Genomic DNA, 23,064 nt, shown 5'->3' with positions numbered 1-23,064 from the left:
TGTAAGGCTGCTTCCCTAAATTACAAAACTCTAGTCGATATGCTTCAGAGACCAACTCATATGCACTCCAAATGATCTTTCTCGCCACATCATAATCCCTAAAAACCTCCTCTGACAATGAGGCATACATTTCCTGTGCTCTACCTATCAATTTACCCTGCATGGGCAATGTCCAGTTTTCCTTTGGCCAATTCATCTGTGTAGCTATCTTCTCAAATGAAATAAAGAATGTTTTAACATCTCTTTCTTCAAATTTTGGAAGAGCTTGTACGAATTTAAACATCTAGAGATCAGTCCTGCCTCACCTACTGGTGTCTCTTTTTTAACTGCCAGCATTTTAAGCTGGTATTCCATTCTCTTTACTTGTCTTCTATCCTCACCATCTCTAATTCCCTTTCCTGTTTTCTTTTTCTCTCCATCCTTTCTGCCTGTTCCCTTTAGAAATCAAGTTATTGCATTTACATTTCTACCTGTTCCCTTTGGAATGCTCTTTTTCTTTCCTTTTCTTCTTCTGCTGCCTCTAGATCCAATTTTTTCATTTGCAGCTAAATTGGAGCCCATTTCAATGAATCACCCCTTGGAGAACTTGATCTCTCAGGTATTCCTTCCAGTTTTAAATGCTGTGCTATCTCTTCGATTATCTCTACCTTCCTAGCTTTTCTTAATTTACTTGCCAGTTCAATTAACCCAGCTTTTGAGATCCTTTGTATAATTATCAGGGACATCTCTTCCACTTGTAGGAAAGCTTTAGCAGTTTCCAGTGCAATCTTATTTTTGATAGTACAAACCTGGTGTTTTCTTTTAGCTTTTATTACTTACTAAATCTACACCTAAATCATTGTTGTCTTTTGTTCCAAAATATCCCGGACTTGAGCCCCCAAACTTTGTCACGACTCACAAGGGATAGTGCGCTGTAATATCAAGCCCCACCGAGCCGCGACGAATGAGAAGTTTGATGAGACCACCAAATTGCCCAATTCTACCTAACTGCTTAATTTAGTTTAACAGAATATGAGCGCCAGGTTTGTAAACTTAACATGTAAATAACTGTCTATTAAACAAATTGTCCTTAAACAGTGGCAAAAGAAAGAATATGAACTGCTAACTTTTAACTATAATTTAAACTCTACCCCTTCTTAACCGCTATACACAAACATATACACACACATAAGGCATACAAAACATGGATTTTAAGGATGAGATAAAACAGTTCAATCGCACGAACTCAGAGTACGGGATTAGATGGGTTGATTTTGATTGATGTCTTCCCAAATTCCTTGCAGTTCGTTGTTAATGACACGAGATGGTCTTCCAGCAATTTCAGTCTGTAGTTCACTGGTTGAAAACTTGCTTTTGAATCTCTCTACTGGTAACTTTCCCCTTTTCCTTTTTACAGGGGCTTCTTCAGAGAGAGAGCAGGTTACAGAGATATGAAGAAAAAGCCACAAAGACAGAAAATGCTGGGAAAAAAAAACTCAGCAGGTCTAACAGCATCTGTGGAAAGACGGAGTTAAAGTTTCAAGTCCCTATGACTCTTCTTCACACTCTTCTTTGTTTCAGATTTCCAGTATCCGCAGTATTTTGCTTTTATCTTAAAGAAAAAGGCAGCTAGCTAGCCTTGTAGATTTACTGGAATCTTGTACACATACAGGAGAGAGAGGTTTTAGGTGTGTTCTCTTTGTAGGCTCGGATCTCTCTGCTCACTGCTATCGCATAAAACCTTGGTCACCTGATCAGGAGCCAATTAAAATGTTGTTGCTAGAAAGTTTAACTTAGTTCAGGGCCCCATTCTGGCACCATTTTGTCCAACCTAGCACACTCTGTTCCAGGAGATAGCAACATTGTATATTCCACATCCTGTTCCAGTCAATAGGTCTTTCAACTGCAGCCATGGTAGTTTTAAAGCCACAGTCCAATTTTTCAAATTACAGTCCCACAGAAATAAAGAAAAATAAAAGATATGTTCCTACAATCAGAATGTTTAATGGTTCTGGCTATTGCATCCAGTTCTTATATCAAAGAGTACACGTTCTTACAAACCCTAGGTTTTTTTTTATTTGTTCATGGGATGTTGGCACCGCTGGCTAGACCAGCATTTATTGCCCATCCATAATTGTCCATGAAAAGGTGATTGTATGATGCCTTGTTGAACCGCTGCAAACCATGTGGTGTGCATACACCCATGGTGCTGTTAGGAAGTGAGTTCCAGGAGTTTGGTTCAGCGATAATTAAGGAACGGTGATACAGTTCTAAGTAAGGATGAAGTATGGCTTGGAGAGGAATTTGAAGATTGGAAGGAAACATGCATCTCCTGCCCTTGTCCTTCGAAGTCACAGGTTTGGAAGGTGCTTTCTAACAAGTCTTCTTGAGTGCCTGCAGTGCATTTTGCACATGGTACACACTGCTGCCACTGTGCATCAGTGGTAGAGTTAATGAATGTTGGAAGTGATGGATGGGGCCAATCAAGTAAGCTGCTTTGTCCTGGATGGTGTTTAGTGTTGTTGGAGCTGCACTCATCTAGGCAAGTGGAAGGTTTTCCATCCACTTCTGACTTGTGCCTTGAAGATGTTGGATAGGATTTAGGGATTCAGGAGGTGAGCTACTCGCTACAGAATTCCTAACCTCTGACCTGCTCCTGTAGCCACAGTTTTTATATGGCTGGTGCAGTTCAGTTTCTGCTTAATAGTAACACCATCTACAAGAGCACTGCAGGAATTCACCAAGGTTCCTGCGACAATACCTGCCAAACTCCAGACCACTACCAACTAGAAGGACAAGGGTAGCACATAGATGGGAACACCACCATCTGGAAGTTCCCCTCCAAGTCACTCGCCATCCTGACTTGGAAATATAGCACTGTTCCTTCACTGTCGCTGGATCAAAATCCTAGGATGTCCTTCCTAGCAGTGCTGCGGGTATACCTACACCACATGGACTGCAGCAGTTCAAGAAGACAGCTCACCACAGCCTTCACTGTGGCAATTAGGGATGGGCAATAAGTCACAGAATCACACAGTGCAGAAGAGGACCTTTGGCCCATCGAATCTGCACTGACACATGAGAAACACCTGACCTACCTACCTAATCCCATTTACCAGCACTTGGCCCATAGCCTTGAATGTTATGACATGCCAAGTGTGCTCATCCAGGTATTTTTTAAAGGATGCGAGGCAACCCGCCTCCACCACCCTCCCAGGCAGCACATTCCAGACGGTCGCCACCCTCCGGGTAAAAATGTTTTTCCTCACATCCTCCCTAAACCTCCTGTCCCTCACCTTGAACTTTTGTCCCCTTGTGACTGACCCTTCAACTAAGGGGAACAGCTGCTCCCTATCCACCCTGTCCATGCCCCTCATAATCTTGTACACCTCGATCAGTTTGCCCCTCAGTCTTCTCTGCTCCAACGAAAACAACCCAAGTCTATCCAACCTCTCGTCATAACTTAAATGTTTCATCCCAGGCAACATCCTGGTGAATCTCAGGCAAGTGTTCCATATGCCTTTTGCACCACCCCACTAACATGCACCTCCGCCTTCAGAGTCTATGGATGCACACGCCAAGGTCCCTTTGTTCCTCAGAATATCCTAGTGTCATGTCATTCATTGAATACTTCCTTGTCAAATTACTCCTTCCAAAGTGTATCACCTCACACTTTTCAGGGTTAAATTCCATCTGCCATTTATCTGCCCATTTTACTATCCTGCCTATATCTTCCTGTAGCCCAAGACACTCAACCTCACTGTTAACCACCCGGCCAATCTTTGTGTCATCCGCAAACTAACTAATCCTATCCCCAACATAGTCATCTATGTCGTTTATATAAATGATGAATAATAGGGGACCCAGCACAGATCCCTGTGGTACGCCACTGGACACTGGCTTCCAGTCACTAAAACAGCCTTCTGTCATAAGACATAGGAGCAGAAATTAGGCCAATTGGCCCATCAAGTCAGCTCTGCCATTCAATCATGGCTGATAGGTTTCTCAACCCCATTCTCCCGCCTTCTCCCCGTAACCTTTGATCCCCTTACCAATCAAGAACCTATCTATCTCGGTCTTAAATACACTCAATGACCTGGCCTCCACAGTCTTCTGTGGCAATGAATTCCATCGATTCACCACTATCTGGCTAAAGAAGTTTCTCCTCATCTCTGTTCTAAAAGGTCTTCCCTTTACTCTGAGGCTGTGCCCTCGGGTCCTAGTCCCTCCTACTAATGGAAACATCTTCCCCATGTCCAATCTATCCAGGCCTTTCAGTAATCTGTAAGTTTCAATCAGATCCCCCCTCATCTTTCTAAACTCCATCGAGTATAGACCCAGAGTCCTCAAACATCAGCCTCTGCCTCCTACAACTAAGCCGATTTTGAATCCACCTTATCAAATTACCCTGTATCCCATGTGCTTTTGCCTTCTTTATAAGTCTCCCATGTGGGACCTTGTCAAAGGCTTTGCTGAAATCCATATAAACTACATCAACTGCGCTACCCTCATCTACATACCGGTCACCTCCTCAAAAAATTCAATCAAATTTGTTAGGCATGACCTGCCTCTGACAAAGCCATGCCAACTTCCTGATCAAACCTTGCCTCTCCAAGTGGAGACAGATTCTCTCCTTCAGAATTTTCTCCAATAGTTTTCCTACCACTGACGTGAGACTCACTGTGCTGTAGTTCCCTGGCTTATCTTTACAACCCTTCTTAAATAGTGGAACCACATTAGCTGTTCTCCAGTCCTCTGGCACCTCCCCTGTGGCCAGAGAGGAATTAAAATTTGGGTCAGAGCCCCTGCGATCTCCTCCCTTTCCTCCCTCTGCAGTCTGGGACACAAATCATCTGGACCTAGAGATTTGTCCACTTTTAAGCCTGCCAACAACTTCAATACCTTGTCACTCCCTATATCAATATGCTCCAGAACCTCGCAGTCTCTCTCCCTGAGTTTGATATCTTCATCCTCATTCTCTTAGGTGAAGATGGATGAGAAGTATTCGTTCAACACTCTACTGATGTCCTCCTCCCCACTCATAGATTGCCCTATCCCCACTCATAGATTGCCCTACTCTTTCCCTGGTTATCCTCTTCCCATTGATATACTTATAGAATATCTTGGGATTTTCCCTACTTTTACCAGCCAGAGCTTTCTCATATCCCCTCTTTGCTCTCCTAATTGCTTTCTTAAGCTCCACCCTGCACTTTCTATACTCCACTAATGCCTCTGCTGATTTGCTTCCCTTTTACCTGCTAAAAGCCTCTCTTTTCCTTCTCATCATATCCTTAATATCTCTGGCCATCCGTGGTTCTCTGGGCTTGTTACTTCTTCCTATCACCCTAGAGAGAATATGTTGAGCCTGTACCCTCCCCATTTCATTTTTGAACACCGCCCACTGCTCCTCTGTAGATTTCCCCACAAGTAGCTGTTCCTAGTCTACCTTGGCCAGATCCTGCCTTATTTTACTAAAATCCACTCTCCCCCAATCCAAAAGTCCAGCCAACAAAGCCCACATCCCACGAATGAATTTTTAACCATGTTGATAGTGGGGGATTCAGCGATGGTACTGCCATTGAATACAATCTCTAGGTTATAATGCTGTATAAATTGTATGCGGAAATACAAATTAGGATCAACTAATAGGAGTAAGGGATGCCACTGAATCTGAAGTTATTTATGCAGACCCTGAATTGATAATAATCAATCAGTAAGATATACTGGTCCCCTTGCAAAAATTGTTGGTTAACTATCATGCCAAATATGGATATAATATTTACAAAACTGCAAATTATTATGATTATAAACATCCTCATATTTACATTCTTGTTAATCTTACCGTTAACATTTTTGAGTGACTTGTGTTTAACACATTGATCACTCCCTTGCAATGTTGTCCTTTAAGCTGTTCTATGATGGAATTGAACTTAGCTGACATGCATTTCCAGTGTTCCAGTTCAGTGAGTGGACCTGAATCTTCAGCCTCTTTTCTCACTTGATTACTTTGTGCCAGCACCTGTAAATAAAAATCACGAGAAAGTTCATGAAAGCATCTCTACATAAGAACAAAGAGCAAGAGAGCCAGGGCCTCAAGTCTGCTTCACCATTCAAATGTTCATAGCTGATCTCTGGCCTCAACTCTGTTTTCCTGCCTGCTCCCCATATTACTTGATTCCCTGAGATACCAAAAATCTGCAGTTTTCAGACTGAAATATATTCAACAATGGAGCATCCAGAGTCCTCTGGGTCAGAGAATTCCAAAGATTCACAGCCTTTTTTCATCTCATTTCAATCGTAAATGAACAATACTTTGAACTGAGATTGTGAGTCCTTATTCTAGACTCCCCAGCCAGGGGAAATAAACTTTCAGTGTCCACTCTATCAATTTTTTTCAGAATCTTGTGTTTCAATGAGATCACCTCTCATTCTTCTAAACTCCAGAGAGTATAGTCCCAATTTTTTCAGTTTCTCTCAATAACCTTCCGGTTAACAGGAACCAATCTGGTGAACCTTCATGGTACTGCTTCTAATGCAATATCCTTCCTAAAATACGGAGACCAAAACAGCTCAAAATAATCTAGCTGTGGTCTCACCAAAGCCCTATACAATTTCAGCAGGGCTTCATTATTTTGGTGGGCCAATCCACTTGCAATAAAGGCCAACAGGCCATTGCCTTACTAATTGCTTGATGTACTTGCATGCTAACTTTCTGTGTACCTTGTACGAGCACCCTCAACTCAGTTTGAACAACAGCATCTACAAATTTCTCAACTTTTAAAGATATTCTGATACAAATGTGAAACTTGATATAATGGTTATGTTTTAAACTGACTCTTTTAATTTAAAATAGTCAGAATGTCCTAGACTGGGAAATGCTAATTATCAAAGATCAGATCATGTGACCCAGTTGTCAAGGGGATAGGGGCCCAGGTCAAAACTTATTGAAAGTAAGATGCAGAATTTAACACTCGGACACAGACTCACAGACTCAGTCAGACAAAGAGATTTGGGGAAGAAGACCAAAAACAGTTGTTGTTATGCCAAGCAGAAGAAAAGGACTGTATTTAGGTTTACCACTAAGCAGGGTGCTGGTGAGGACAGATTCCCTGTTTGAAGAGACAAGACTTGTGGAGATTTAAAGACCAAGGAGTCGCCAGAGGTTGCTTGCTACTGGAAGTCCATCCGAATACGCACAGAAGACTGAGTGAAGGGACTTTTCCTAAAAGGGGATTGGAAGATTCACCCAGTGGGGCACATGAGTACTGCTGAAGCTAGGGGGAGCTTGGGACATAATATACCACACTATATCAGTGATGAGAGTATCGCTTAATGGATATGCGTGATGTGGGGTTTGCAGTTGTGTTAAGAAGTTTAATATATTAGTTGCCTACTAAGTGATGTTTGGTTGAAGTTGGTTTTTCTTTGTGTAATACAGTAAAAGGCTTCAGACATAAAATCTTGTATGATTCTCTGCATCAGCCTCTGGGAGATCCATATTACTTCTTAAAAGTTATCAGTCTCCACTTGGATTGCTGCATTGCCAAAGGAAATATTCTCACACTTCCCCACATTATACTCCATTTGCCACCACTCACTTAACCTGTCTTTATCACTTTGCAGCCTCTTTCTGTTTCCTCAAAGCCTTCATTCCCACCTAGTATTGTATCATCAGCAAAACTTGGGGCGGAATTTTCCTAGAATCGCACTAAGTGCAGCAGCAGGCAGGTAAATAGAGTCCTAAATGCAGACAAAAATGGCAGGTTTTCACGCCATATCACCCTGAGCCCACCTCATTATTTATTTACTCCCATGAAACAAGCCATCTCCACGGCGGGCAGGCTCTCATTCGCCCACACACCATCACCCCGCTGTTGCATCATGTCAGCTGCCATCTTTAAAAGGTAGCTGCCAGCAAAGCGCTCATCGCCACCAGCTCACCACCACTACCTGGGAGAAAGGCCAGCAAAGAGAAAAAGACTGCAGCCCCCCTCTTCAATGACCGGTCCCTCGAGCAACAGCTGGATGCCATGGAGGCCTGCCGGGATGTGCTCTAACCCTGCACTGGCCACAGGATGGGCAGCCAAGTCATCAACCCGGCTTGAGAGGCAGTGGCAGTGGTGGTCAGTGCAAACGCACTGCAGAAGAGGACAGCCACCCAGTGCTACTAAAGGAGGAATGATCTCCTCCATTCCGTCAGGGTAAGTCACTCTTTTCATCACTCTCAACTCTCACTCACAAACCCATCACACATCCACAGGGCCCTCACTCACTGCCAGTGCAAGGGATATCACCATTCACTCTTTCATGCACACCGTCACTGTCCTCATCCCGTCCATGGGACCACTCACCACCCACACAGGACAGGCATACTTACAATCTGGCCCGGCAGGCGTCCTGATACATTCTCCCCATTTCTATCCATGCAGGGCAAACTGGCACACAACAGGAGGGAAATGTCGCAGGCAAGTGGAGGGATGCTGGAGATCATAGTTCTGACAGAATTTCAAAACAGAGCCAACCAGCTGGCCAGCAATGACCAGGACCAGTCCTGTGCTGATGGTGAGGTCAGCGCTGCTCTACCAAGTGAGGATCCGGCAGCCTAACATCGATCAGACAACCATGCTGTGAGTGATGTGTCCTCTTTCACAGGCCACTTCCATACACTAATTATCTACCCTTGCTTTCACAAGCACATCAGCTGACAGAGTCCACGACCCAGGGCCTTCAATCTAGCCCTGAAGAAACCTCTGAAGTGGAATCTGGAGGAACCATCCCTGAAGTCCTGCCACAGCACTCACCCACACCCTCCACCAGCGCAGAGACACACACCTCAGTGGGACCTAGCTTTAGAGTAGCCTCAAGATCACAATCTGGTGAGCAATCACACTTTCTGACCCACAGCAGGTGCAGAGATGGACATCCCAGGGCCCTGGCACTCGGAGGACTGCTGGAGGCCAGAATGTTACTGAGTCCGAGTCAGATGACGAGCCTCTGGACTCGGTCATGTCACAGTTGCTGGAGCTGCAAAGACAAACTATGAAACATCAGGAAGAGATGTCCGCTGCGCTCCTCAGATTGTAAGGCATGATGCAGGAGTCCATCCGTCTTCAGGCTGGGGTGATGGCACCGGCATTGCAACGTACTGAGGCCAACACTGGCAGGATGGTGGCCGCCATGGAGACATTGCTCGGGCTGAACTCGATCGCTGATGCCATAGTTGGTCTCCAGCGGTGTGTACACGAGGGGAATGCTGGGCAGCTCAATCTCACTCCAGCTACCCCTTCCTCTCACGGAGTCAGCCATGGGCCCCCGGGCACCCATAGGAGGATATCAGCAGGTGCACACTCCGGAGCCATCCACCCAGGTAACTCTGAGAGTGACTGGCATATCCAATTTCCCTCTTCCTGTTACCTTTGCTGCTCCAGCTTCACAGGCTGAGGAGGGGGCCACTGCCACACAGCGGGACCATGAAAGCAGGCCGGAGCCCACCAAGTCCCGGCCCTCCAGAGGACGCCCGCCAAAGCCATCACGGACAGGGGATCACAGTCAGCAGACTGCCCCCACCTCTGATGTGGATGTCCAGGAAGCACCGAGACATAACGGCAGGTTTTGGCAAGTTAGGTAAAAGTAGTTGCACAACCTGGCCATGAGTGTTGATCACTGGTACGTACTGTTCACTATTGTCAAAAAACTCCTAAGAAAGTCTCCTTGCCTATGGCTCCTTGTTCAGATAAGCAATGTTCTTGTCACTCAGATATGAAACCTTTCTGCACAAGATAAAAGGCAGGTGTCTCAGTCCAGGTCCTCTTCCCTGTGCTCTGTGCAGCCTTTAGACCACAGTGATGGTCCAGCCTCACACTCCTTGGAAACATTACTGATGCCTGCACCTCTGCAGTGCTGGTTATTCCTACCAGAATGTAGTCGACAGGCGCCACAGAGTTCTCTCATTTTCTCTGTGTGCTCTCAGCACATTTAATGTGGGAAACAAAAACAGAATTACCTGGAAAAACTCAGCAGGTCTGGCAGCATCGGCGGAGAAGAAAAGAGTTGACGTTTCGAGTCCTCATGACCCTTCGACAGAACTTGGTTCTGTCGAAGGGTCATGAGGACTCGAAACGTCAACTCTTTTCTTCTCCGCCGATGCTGCCAGACCTGCTGAGTTTTTCCAGGTAATTCTGTTTTTGTTTTGGATTTCCAGCATCCGCAGTTTTTTTGTTTTTATCTCTACATTTAATGTGGGGCTCGCCCCCATCACGCCAGCACCTGCGACCAGTGATGCTGTGCACCAGCTCCTGAAGGGCAGAGGTGCTGAAGGCAGACACAGCATCAGATGCATCTAAAGTTTCATGGCTATGTCTCTGAGCTGGCCCTGATCATGGAGCGCAAGCGAGCTGCCCTCAGCCAGACAGGAGTCAGACATTCTCAGGGGCTATGTGAAGATCTATGGAGTGTCCTCACTACATGTTGTCACCATCCTCCTGTGATCAAACTATTAGGGTCTCCACTGCATCTCCGTGACAGGAGCATTCTCACAGATGGCATTGGCATTGCCATATGCCAGACGAGAGTCAAACATTCACAACTGCGATGTGAGGATCTATGGAGACATCTCACTGCTGTCATCATCCTCCACAAACCTGGCAGCTGTGATGGCCTCCCAAGCACGCCTGCCTCGTCCAGCCAGTGCAAGAGCCTCATCCCTATTATTATCACCACTGAGGACCCCCTCACCCTCATCCCTGTCAGCATCATCCTCATCTGAGCAGACCTCCAGTTCCTCCATCTCCTCCTCAGCCAGCTTGTCTCCCCATTGGAGTGCCAGTTTGTAAAGGGTGCAGCAGATGACAACGATGCGTGGCACCCTCTGTGGACTGTATTGTAGGGCTCCACCAGACCGGTCCAGGTACCAGAGCTGTATCTTCAGCATCCTGATCATCTACTCCACCAAGTTGCGAGCTGCTACATCAGCCTAATTATAGCGTCGCTCTGCTGCAGTCTGAGGCCGCCACACGGGTGTCATCAACCACGGCCTCTGCAAGTATCCCTTGTCCCCAAGGAGTCAACCCTGCAGCATCTTTGGACCCTGGAAGACTGTAGGGATCTGCAAGCAGCTCAGGATGTAGGCATCTAGTACAATCTCTGGAAATCATGAGCACACCAGCAGTAGGCATTTCTGATGGTCACACACCAGCTGCACGTTCAGTGAGTGGAAGCCCTTGCGGTTGATGAAGTCCACTGAGTGTAGCAACCGGAAACCTGAATGCCACATGAGTACAGTCAATTGCACCCTACACCTGTGGGAATCCCAAGATCAGGGCGAATCCAATGGCCCTTGCATCCTGGCTGTCGCAGTCCTGGGCAAAATGCACAAAGTTGTGTGCTATGGAGAAGATGGCATCCGTGACCTCATGGATGCATTTGTGGGTGGTGGATTGTGGACAGAGGTCACCTGTGGAGCCCTGAAAGGAGCTACTGGCATAGAAATTGAGCATTGCGGTCACTTTCACAGCCACTGGCAGTCGATGCCCTCCATGTCCTCTTGGTGTCAAGTCCTGCAGTAAGTGGCAGATGTGAGCCACAAGGTCCCTAGACATGCACAGTTGTCGGCGACACTGGTTCTCAGTCATTGCAGGAACGGCAGCCGATATCTGTAGGCTCTGGGTGCCGCTAGATGCCAACCAGCCACAGCTCACTGTCGCTCTTGGGTAACGTGTGTGGGAGCCCCTCCAGCCCCTTCTTCATGAGGTTGCTGCTCCTACCTTTGCACAGCCAGGAGCCTCAGTCGCTCTCTCTTCAGTCTTCGACAATCTCTGTAGGCAATCGGGCATACAGCTAGGTCACCAGGATCCATGATCCTGACGTGGACCTCCTGCAGCACGAGAGAAGAGACGCAGTTATCATGGCTGTACTTAGCACCTTTCCTGGCCTTGTGTGACCGCCCCTTTATGCTTCCTGGAGAGTGCTGGTCACCCCTCAGATGGCCCAAGATGAGTGCGCTGCATGGCTGCCCTGTCAACTTGTGACAGGAGGGACAGTGGTCCAAACCGGGATGCTGAGATTGCAAGGGGCTGTGAGCATTACTAGCAGTGACTACTACATGGCCAACATTGGTGAGGAGATTATACAACATGTGCAGTCCAACTGCTCCGCGCGCCAATAAAGTGGTGGTAAACTAGAAGTTTGTGCAGGGAGAGTGGGGGGGGCGGGTTGGGGGGCTAAGATATGTAGTGCTTGGTGGCTCTTTGTTGCCACTGCATTGTTTGCAAGGGTGGCAGGCTAGGAGCCCAACCCCAATAATATCATTGTGGCTGTGCCTGGTCAGTTCATACAGGTGTCCCTAATGCGTGGCTACTTCCCTCACTTACCCTGACCCCTACCTAATTGCCTGTGCGCAGCATGCATTGTCAGCAAGCACTTGACCCCCACTCCCACCGACAACGGTCGTCTCTGAGGCTGGCCAGTACTTGCCTCTGGACACCCACCCCCCCGCACCCTCCTCCTCAGCAATCGCCTTTGAGGCTGGCCAGCACTTGCCCCTGGACACCGCAGCCCCTCAGCAGTCGCCTCCGAGGCTGGCTAGCACTTGCCCCCAGACACCCCAGCCCTGCAGGAGTCAACTCCGAGGCCAGGCATCAGTTGCCCCCGCACCCCTGATAACCCTGAGGCCAGTAAACAACAGGCGAGCTATGGAGAATGCTGCTGCTCACTCACCTCTGTTCCCTCAAAGTGAAAGCAGCACATCGCTGTTGTGTACTGTTGTGAAACACGTCAGTGTGCTTTCCCGCCGACGTGGATGGATGATGCAGTGGGGTTCCAACAGCCTGGCAAGATGTTCTTTTAATTATATGTTGATGTATTAGAATTAGCTCCTCACCAACCCATGGTGGGAAATGTGGCCTCCCATTGGCAGGATGAGTGGACGATCAGGACCTGCCTTCTCGCCATCGTGAAGCAGGTCGCGACATATTTTCCGTGCATGCCACCTATCACGCCCGCCACCAGTGGGCTCGGAAAATTCCGCTCTAGGGGTGCACTGCTGGATCCTCACTTGATACCGCACTACCAACCTCACCATCAAAACAGGAACACTCCAGATCCTTGACAGCCAGCTGAATGGCTCTATTTTAGAAGTCCACGAGGAGCTAGATGTCAGGCATTCCTCCACCGGTAAGCAACCTTTTCCGGTTGTTGTGCCCAGCTTGTCCTGCATGAATAGAGATGGGGAGAGTGTAAACGGGACAACTGCCAGGCCAGATGATAAGTATGCCTGGCATATGTGGGTGGTGAGTGGACCCATGGACGGGATGAGGACAATGAAGGTGTGTGTGTGAGAGTGAATGGTGACGTTCCTTGAAATGGTAGCGAATGACAGCCCTGTGGATGTGTGATGGGTTTGTGAGTGTGTGAGTTGAGCGTGATGAGAAAAATGGCTTACCCTGGTGGAACGGAGGAGATCATTCATGGGTGGCTTTCCTCTTTTCCAGGGCATTGGCGTTGACGACCATTGCTACTGCCTCCTGTGCTGGATTGGTGATGCCGCTGCCCCTCCTGCGGCTAGAGCGGGGGTAGAGGACATCACGGCAGGCCTCTATGCATCCAAAAGGGGCTCAAGGGACATGTCACTAAACCGTGGTGGGGGCAACAGTCTTATTGCCTTTCGTGGCCATCCTGTCTTCTGCACAGCAGTCCTAGGCTGGAGCACTGAGATGTATGCGAGTGGTTGCACTTTAAATATGGCACCTGGCATGATGAAGCAGCAAGGTGGTGGTACGGTCGGTGAATGAGAGCCTGCCCGCCATAGAACCAGTGTGTTTCCCAGGAATGCATGATTAATGTGGTGGATTTGGGACAATACAGAGTGAAAAGCCCCCATTGCGAGCGGCGGGTAAAACATCGTTTTCCTTTCCCGTTACCACACTTAGGGCAAATCTGGGACAAGTCCACTCTAGGTACACTATTCTCTATATCTTTGACAAAATCACAGTTCCTCATTTATCCTTATTCTTTGCTTCCAGTCCCATAACTAATCCCCTTCACATTGAAGATACCCTCCATCGTGTTGAGCGACACTACCACCATGCTAAATGCTACAAATTTTGAACATATCCAGCGGCACAAAACTGGGCATCTATGAAGCACTATGGGCCATCTGCAGCAACAGGTTTGTATGCAAACCCTATCTGTAACCTAATGACCTGGCATATCCCCCACTCTACCATTGCCGTCAAGCTGGAGATCAATACTGGTTCAATGAAGAATGCAGGAGGGCATGCCAGGAGCATAAACAGGCATATCTAAAATGAGGTGTCAACCTGGTGAAACTACAACACAGGACTTCCTGCATGCCAAACAGTGGAAGCAGGAGGTAATAGACACAGCCAAGCAATCCCACAACCATCGGATCAAATCTAAGCTCTGCAGTCCTGTCACATCTAATCCTGAATGTTGATGAACAATTAAACAACTCACTGGAAGAGGAGGTTCCACAAATATCCCCATCTTCAATAATGGGGGAGCCCAGCACATCAGTGCAAAAGAGAAGGCTGAAATATTTTCAAACATCTTCAACTAGATGTGCCAAGTGAATCATCCATCTCGGTCTCCTCTGGAAGTCCCCAACGTCACAGATGCCAGTCTTTTGCTAATTCAATTCATTCCACATGATATCAAGAAACATAGAAAATAGGAGAAAGAATAGGTCATTCGGTCCTTCGAGCCTGCTCCACCATTCATTATGATCATGGCTGATCATCCAATTCAATAGCCTGATCCCACTTTCTCTCCATGTCCTTTGAATCCTTTCGCCCCAAGAGCTGTATCTAACTCCTTCTTGAAAACTTATAATGTTTTGGCTTCAACTACTTTCTGTGGTAGCGAATTCCACAAGCTCAGCACTCTGGGTGAAGAAATTTCTCCTCATCTCAGTCCTAAACGGTCTACCTCGTATCCTCAGACTGTGACCCCTGGTTCTGGACTCCCCCACCATCGGGAACATCCTTCCTGCATCTACCCTATCTAGTCCTGTTAGAATTTTATAGGTTTCTATGAGATCCCTCCTCATTCTTCTGAACTCCAGCAAATATAATCCTAACCGACTCAATCTCTCCTCATATTTCAGTCAGGCCATCCCAGGAATCAGTCTGGTAAACCTTCGCTGCACTCCTGAAGGTACTGAATACTGTAAAGTCTGTGGGCCCTGACAACATTCTGGAAATACTACTGAAGACTTGTGCTCCAGAACTAGCTGCTGCCCTAGCCAAGCTGTTCCAGTACAACTACAACACTGACATCTATCCAGCAATGTGGAAAATTGCCCAGGTGTGTCCTGTACACAAAAAGCAGGACAAGGCCAAACTAGCCAATTACTGCCCCACCAGTCTACTCTTGATCAGCAAAGTGATGGAAGCTGTCATTGACAGTGCTATCAAGCCGCACTTACTCAGAAATAACTTGTTCAATGACCCTTAGTTTGGGCTCCAACAGTGCCACTCATTACAGCCTTGGTCCAAACATAGAATAAAGAGCTGAGCTCCAGCAGTAAGGCGAGAGTGACTGACCTTGACATCAAGGCAGCATTTGACAGAGTGTGGAATCAAGGAGCCCTAGCAAAACTGGAGTCAATGCGAATCAGGGGAGAAAACTCTCTGCTAGTTGGAGTCATAACTAGCACAAAGAAAGATGGTTCTGGTCTATCATCTCAGGCTCAGAACATAACAATGTAGTTGACTCTTAACTGCCCTCTGAACAAGGGCAGTTAGGGATGGGTAATAGGGACAGGTAATGTCATATGTTTACCTTCACTTTATAGGGGTCGTAAAACACCTCATTAAAAATGTAAGCAGCCTTTTAAAGTGAAACTAAAACTCCATTTGACCTTTCTTAGGTCACACAGATATAGAAATACAAATCAAACTTCAACTTTAAAGCTAAATCTCAATCCTAACACCCACAAATACAAATATACCATACTTAAACTATCGCTATTTCCTTACACCTTTACCTTTGGAAGAAAGAAAGCTTCAGACCATGAAGGTTTCTTTACAATGGCCTTACATCCACCTCACACAATTATAAACCTCTAGCAATGGCTTATTACATACAATACAAATAAATTTTGCATTTTGTTTCACATTTAGACATGTTAAATCGTGCAATTACAAAAGCGTACTTAAACAAAGTCAATAAACATAATAAGATTAGCAGGATTTGTATATCATAGTATTATCATAACTTTTATATTTCTTTTTCCTCTTATTCCCAGTCTTTAACTCAGCAAAAAATGTTTCATTTAAGCGTACAGCCCAATTGTCCTTTTCATTCGCTATAAGTATAATTCCATCTGCAAGCTCATTTTCTGAACCCAAATGTGGCAAAGTCTCATTTTGATTTAACAAAGTCAAAATAGCATTCTTATGCATTAACATCTCATTTCTTCTGTGGTCAAAATCTCTTTTTGCCACTTTAAAGGTGCTATTGAGATGCTTTTTATGTTCACACAAAAGCGGTTCGTATTCCTGCTTGGCTTTATCTTTAAACTTTTTATGATATTGTTGTTTCTCCAGGTCCCAATTCAAACATCTTTTCCACTTCTTTTTGAGCAGTATTAATTATATTCTCCCTGTGGAGTTTCATAGTTCATTCCAACACTCCAATTCTTCTACATAATTCCCAAACTACAACATTCCACTCCTTTCCAGGTTTTGAATGGTCTTTTGCAAACTATCCACTTGCCTGGATTCCAACTGCTATATTTTGTATACTAATATCAGGAAGCACTTGTAAATCAGTGTCTCTGATCATTGACTTGGAAAAGTCATTTTGTGCTTTCAGTTCTTATTGTTGGCAATTCTTGATTTCCAATTCTGCAAGCACTTTAGTTGCTTTCATATTGTCCATTACTGAAGTTGATATATCAGTAATTTTGCTTGGATCAGTTCTTTTCTCAACTGGACCACAATTCAGCAAAGTTTTTTTTCACAGAAACAACTTTGGAACCATGACACTCCATATCAAACACCGTCTCTTTCCTTTCATCCAGTTTACTTCGAAGTTCAAGAATCTCATTGCTCTTTTCCCAACAATGTACTAACAGTTCGTTAGTTTTGGTTTTTAATTCTGCATTCAATCAATTATTCTGATGTGCCAACAATTCCTTTTCTTGTTCAAAGCATTTTCCCTGATAGCTCATAGCAACTATTGATGCTTGAAGCTCATCAGGTTTTAACTGAAGATTGATCTTTCTTAAGTTCGCTTCTACATGCCTATCATTTAGACATTTCAAGTCCTCAGTCAAGTGTTCTACTTTCTGTGACTCATTCTCTTCTTTCATTTGCAAGCTCCTCTTTCACACATGAAAGTTGGTTTTCTACATTAATCACATTTTCCTTCAGCTGCTTACTATCTGCAGTAAGTGTTTCATTTTTGACCACAGTAGTTTCCTGAAGCATGCTGGGATGAGTGTCCTCTCAAATCATATAACTAGTGAAGTAGAGAGGGCTTTAAACTAAACAAGAGGGATGACGGATCAAGCTTGGGTAGAGTAACCAATCCAAGGTGTAGAGTCAAGACAGGAGAGAAAAGTAATAATATGAGAAATGAGAGTCAGAGAATGGCAGAAGGGGACAGAGAAAAACCTAAGAATACATCAACAGTCAAAACTAGATGTTACAAAGGTAATAAAAGACAAAACTGAAGTCTCGCTATCTGAATGCACATAGCATTCATAACAAAGTTGTGTAAGGTGAATTTGAAAAGTAACTTGAATCCAGTAAAATTATCACAATTGCAAAAAGAAATTGAATTTATGCTCACAAATAACATTATTGAGTTGAGTTACAGCAATTTGAGTTAATCTATTGTGATGGTACTGAAGCCAGATGGAACACAAAGACCATGTGTGGATTATCGAAAAGTGAATGCAGTGGCAAAAGTGGATTCATACTCTATTCCACATTTAGAAGACTGCATTGAGAAAGTGGGACAATCAGTGGAGAAATTGCCTATTTCAGGGGTTCAGTTTATTTGGGAAATGATACAGCTGGGTCACAGATGTTGGTGATGCCTTCTGCAGTTGAAGTCAGTGGAAAAGCAATCCACAGAAATGTTGCTGGAAGGACATCATGTTTTGTTTCTAGGCTATATGGTAACTTGGCCTCCATAGCCTTCTGTGGTAGAGAATTCCATAGGTTCACCACCCTCTGAGTGAAGAAGTTTTTCCTCATCTCAGTCCTAAATGGTATACACCATATCCTGAGACTGTGACTCTTGTTCTAGACTCCACCACCGCCCCCGCACCCCCCTCCCCACCCCCAGCCAGAGGAAATATCATCCCTGCACCCAGTTTGTCCATCCCTGTCAGAATTTCATATTTCAATGAGATCTCCTCTCATTCTTCTAAACTTTTTTTCTAACATCCAAAATATATATTTTACTTCTGTTGTGTATTGTATTATTTCAAGATTTTTACAGAAACAATTGAAAGAAATAATATCCTTGGAGAATCTCATGGCAGAGAAAATCTACATTACAATTTTTTTTTTACTGACTGAACAAAAGGTAAATTGCAGTTCAATGTACACATGTGAATATGGCAAAAACAACAGAATGGTTCCTCAATCATGAGTTGATGATAAAATACTGCTCAACATCTCTCTATTGTGGTCTTGACGGATGGTCTTATCAAGGAACCAAGAGCAAGGACAGAAACACCTGGTTCCAGGCCTGCTGCAACCTTCAATATCGGAAGGTCTTTGGGCTATCACAGATCCCTTCTCTGTTGTCTCCAGCTCAGCAGGAATCAGGAATATGCCAGTTGCTTCAGTGTGTACATCTCTACTGATTGGTGCTTAACAGCCTTGCCCCAACTACAAGGAAACAAACATTCCCAAGAAAGAAATTAACATCAACATAGGCCAGAGATCTTGTTATGACGTGGCAGATAATATGTGTCAGGCGGACCAAATCCACGAGGGAAACTTGGTGGCACCATCACAATGGTTTTGCAATTTGTATTTATTATGGGATGTGTGCACTGAATTCAGAAGTAATAAGTCACCAAGACCTTTAGAGATTTTAAAAATTAAATTAAAATATTTATTAGCAAACAAGATTTCAAGCACAAAACTAAGACTACAATTATCACTATAATAACTCCTAAAATTCCTAATTAACCTGATTCCCAGTTACACTCCCTTTAAGGCAACAATCCAAAAATAGATTTTAGATTTAAAACAAACTCAGCAAGTTAACACAATACCATGGACAGTGGAATTCCAATTGGGTTTTCCCCAGCTTCTGTTTTGTTAGATGACAGACTTATGCACAAATGCTGGAGGCTTCAATAAGACTATTTCACACACTCCTGTTAGATTTTACATGGCTTTCTGCCACATAACCTTTCATTCTCCTTTGTATATGTTTCTCTCTTTTTAATATGTAAATTCTATTGTTCCATAAGTCTTTGAAACGGTATCATCCTCATAACATAAAAGGTTTCATTGTGCTAGTAACCTTTGGGAAAAACTAAATACATTCCTTAGCCTTGCTTATCTGGCTAGTGGTTAGCACAGAAAGATCCCTTTGAAATCCAAATATCCCTTCATTTATCTAAAAATGCAAACTCCTTTCACATCTTACATGCTAAGTGTCATGAAGCTACTAAGGTATAAATTATAAGAAAATATTTTTCTTTTAAAATAGAGGTTTAGTCTGTGGGTATGTCTTCATTGGATTGAAGCCAACTAGTCTGGGTGCTTTGATGTATACTAGTTTTGATATGTAAGAGAGATAACATGCATTTGCATTTTTTGAATAGAGCATACAAGAAGTGGGGTGAAAACTCACACCAATCTAGCAGATACCAAGCCATATGTTATATTATTAATAAAATTGGTACTATTAAAGGGGTTTTATTGCTAGAAGAGGCTGGTGATACAATGAGAATTTACATTCAAGGGGCAGTGGTAGCTATAACTTCAGCAATTTTCGGGTGTGCGGAGCAGAGGCAACGTGAGATCAAAAGGCAGCTGTAAGCCTCCAACTGTCTCCATAGGAACCAAAGTGAAAAGAACCTCATTTTGAATTTGTACAGTGAAAATGCTTTGTCTGGTTAAATCTATGGGCTGTTGTTGCTTTAATGGAGATTAGTTTATGAACTTGTTAAAAGTTAAGATAGCAGTAATTTGTAGCTATGTATATATATATTTTTTTTAACCTGTGTAAATTAATAAAATGTTTCATTTAGTTTAATGTAAAACCCCGAGAGCTGGTGGTCTGATTCCTGAATTTAGAGTCATATCTCAAACATAACACTTAAAATTATAGGATATAACAGTTGTTTAAAGTTTCCCTCTGGGATATTTTTTAAAAACTCAACTTTACCAACTGCATCAGTCATAACAATCGGGGGGCTCTTGCCAGGATAAATTATATTTCTGATTCCTTGATTGGTTAGGAATTAGTGAATCTTAACCTTACAAGTATGAGAGGCACTTGGAATTCAGGAGTTGGTGAGGTATCTTAGAAGTGGTGAGACTGCAAGATGACTTTGGCAATTGCTAATATTTGTCTGGGAGTAGAAGAGATAACTCTGATTGGGTTGGAGAAAATAACCAAAAGTAAACTAACAGGGTTGGCAGATAAGTTAAAATTGGCGTTACCTACGGGGGCTAGGAAATTAGATATAGTTAAAAGTATAACGCAGAATCTACAGTTGGAAGTGAAACCTGACACTAGGGAGTCACAGCTGGAGGTAGTGAGACCTCAGTTACGAATGAAGACGCTTGAATTTGAACAAGCAAAGGAACTGGGAAAGCTTGAATTAGAAGCAAGGGAATTAGAAATTGCGAAGATGGGGAAGGAGGAAAGAGAAAAAGAGAGGGAGAGAGAGGATTCCAACTGAAAATATTGGCATTTAGAAAAGCGATTTCAGTAGGTGAGGAAGGGTTTGTCTCCAGAATAGAACCCAGTGGGGATATGTTTAAATTTGTACAAGCTCTTCCAAAGTTTGCGGAAGAAGATATTGAAGCATTCTTTATTTCATTTGAGAAGCTAGCTAAACAAATGGAATCGCCATAGGAAAACTAGACGTTATTATTACAGTCGTTGTTAGGTAGGGCACATGAGGTATATGCTTCGCTTTCAGAAGAAATGTCGGTGAATTATGATGTGGTGAAAAAAGTTATTTTGAGTGCATAATAGTTGGTTCCTGAAGCATACAGGAAGAAATTTAGGAATATGAGAAAACAGCCTGGACAAACTTATATTGAGTTTGAAAAAGTAAAACAAAGTAATTTTGACTGATGGATACGGGCGTTAAAAATAGAGACAACCTATGCAGCTCTTAGAGAAGTCATTCTTTTGGAAGAATTTAAAGATTCAATCCCTTTGGTAGCGAGAACTCATGTGGAGGAACAGAGGATTGATTCCGTAAGACAAGCAGCAGAGATAGCTGATGATTATGAATTAGTTCATAGAGCTAAACCTTTTTTCCATCAACCTTTCAAATTGGAAAAGAATGGTGATGGAAAAGGACAAAAAGTGGGATGGCAAAAGGAAGGCAGGTAGTCAGGGAAGAGGAGTAGCTGCAAGTTCCCAGCAAGTTTTTTCTCAGAATAAAAAGGAAGGTGCTGAAGGTAGAAATAACATTTGAAAATTGAGGGGTTTTCATTGTAATAAAGAGGGACACATGAAGTCAGTGTGTTAGAGGTTGTAAGAAAAATCTGTAGGAATTATTGGGGTACAGAAAAGCTCTGGAAGTTAAAGTATTGTGGGGTCTGAGATTCAGGCACAGGGAAAACCAGTGGTTTGTGTACAGGTGAAACAGAGAGAATCAGTGGAAGGTAAAGAAGTGAGATTGTGTTCACAGTTTACTCAAGAGATTTCTAGTGAGCAGGTTGCAGAAATGTTTAAAGAGTTTGTATGTGAAGGGAAAGTCTTTCCATATGTACAGGGTGGAGTAGGTAGGGATGTTAAAATTTTAAGAGACACAGGGTCTAGTCAATCCATAATGATGTGGGATAGTGATATTTGTTGTTCAAAGAGAATATTGCAGGAGAAGGTAATAATTGCAGAAGGGGTTCATGGAGATGCTAAATCTATTCCGTTGTGGAAGGTAAATTTAAAGAGCAAGTAGAAAATGAGTGAGGTTATAGTTGGAGTGGTGGAAAAATTGCTTATTGCAGAGATTCAATTTATTCTGGATAATTATATACATCATCATGTGGGAGTTGCCTACGGTAGTTGAGCAGCCTGTAGAAGTGTTTTCAACAGAAGTGCAACAGAAGAAACATCCTGGATTGTTTCCTGATTGTGTTATAATGAGATCAAAGGCCCACAGGGAAGAACAATACAAACAAGATAAGCAGGCAGTTCAAAGGCAAGAAGGTGGTGTCGAAATCCAATTAGCTGGCACTGTATTTGATAATATTGTTCAGGAGGAAGGAATGCAGGACAGTTCAGTTGAAATGTTTAACTCAAAGAGGTTAGTGGAGTTACAGAAAAATGTTTTGCAATTAAGACAGCTATTACAGAAAGCTTATTCAGAAACCAAAGCAAAATTTAATCCAGTATGTTATTATCTTCGAGGGAATATTTTAATGAGAAAATGGCTGTCGGATCACGTCTCAACAAATGAAAGCTGGAGGGAGGTGTTATCCCCTTCGAGTATAGAAATGAGATTCTGAGGATTGCTCATAAAATTCCAATGGGAGGACATGTAGTAATTAGGAAAGAACAATAAAAGATACAGAGGGTTTTTTTTGGCCAGGATTGCACAGGGATGTAGTCAAATTCTGTAGAACCTGTTATATAGGTCAAGTAACAGGAAAACAGCAAGCAGTGATTAAGCCTGCGCCTTTAATCCCAATACCAGCATTCGAAGAACCTTTTACCAGGGTCATGATTGATTGTGTAGCACCCCTTACTAAGATGAAAAGTGGAAATCAGTATTTATTGACAACAATGGATGTGTCTACTAGGTTTCCTGATGCTATACCTTTAAGAAATATTACAACTAAGAAGTTTATGGAGGAGTTAATTAATTTTTTTACAAGATACGGTTTACCTAAAGAAATACAATCAGAT

At 43.7% G+C, this 23,064-nt stretch overlaps 1 protein-coding gene across 1 annotated transcript in view; it reads right to left on the bottom strand.

Moving 5' to 3' along the window:
• The window catches only part of LOC121278115 (dynein heavy chain 8, axonemal-like), a 1,831,678-nt gene that overhangs the window by 1,694,397 nt on the left and 114,217 nt on the right, over window positions 1-23,064 (bottom strand). The window contains exon 8 of the mRNA XM_041188200.1: window positions 5,822-5,998. Within this exon, the coding sequence (XP_041044134.1) occupies window positions 5,822-5,998 (177 nt within the window). The remainder of the gene's footprint in view (window positions 1-5,821; window positions 5,999-23,064) is intronic.

This window comes from Carcharodon carcharias, chromosome 5 (genome assembly GCF_017639515.1).
Source record: "Carcharodon carcharias isolate sCarCar2 chromosome 5, sCarCar2.pri, whole genome shotgun sequence".
In the NCBI taxonomy this organism is placed as follows: Eukaryota; Metazoa; Chordata; class Chondrichthyes; order Lamniformes; family Lamnidae; genus Carcharodon; species Carcharodon carcharias.
This window is presented reverse-complemented; position numbering and strand designations above follow the sequence as displayed.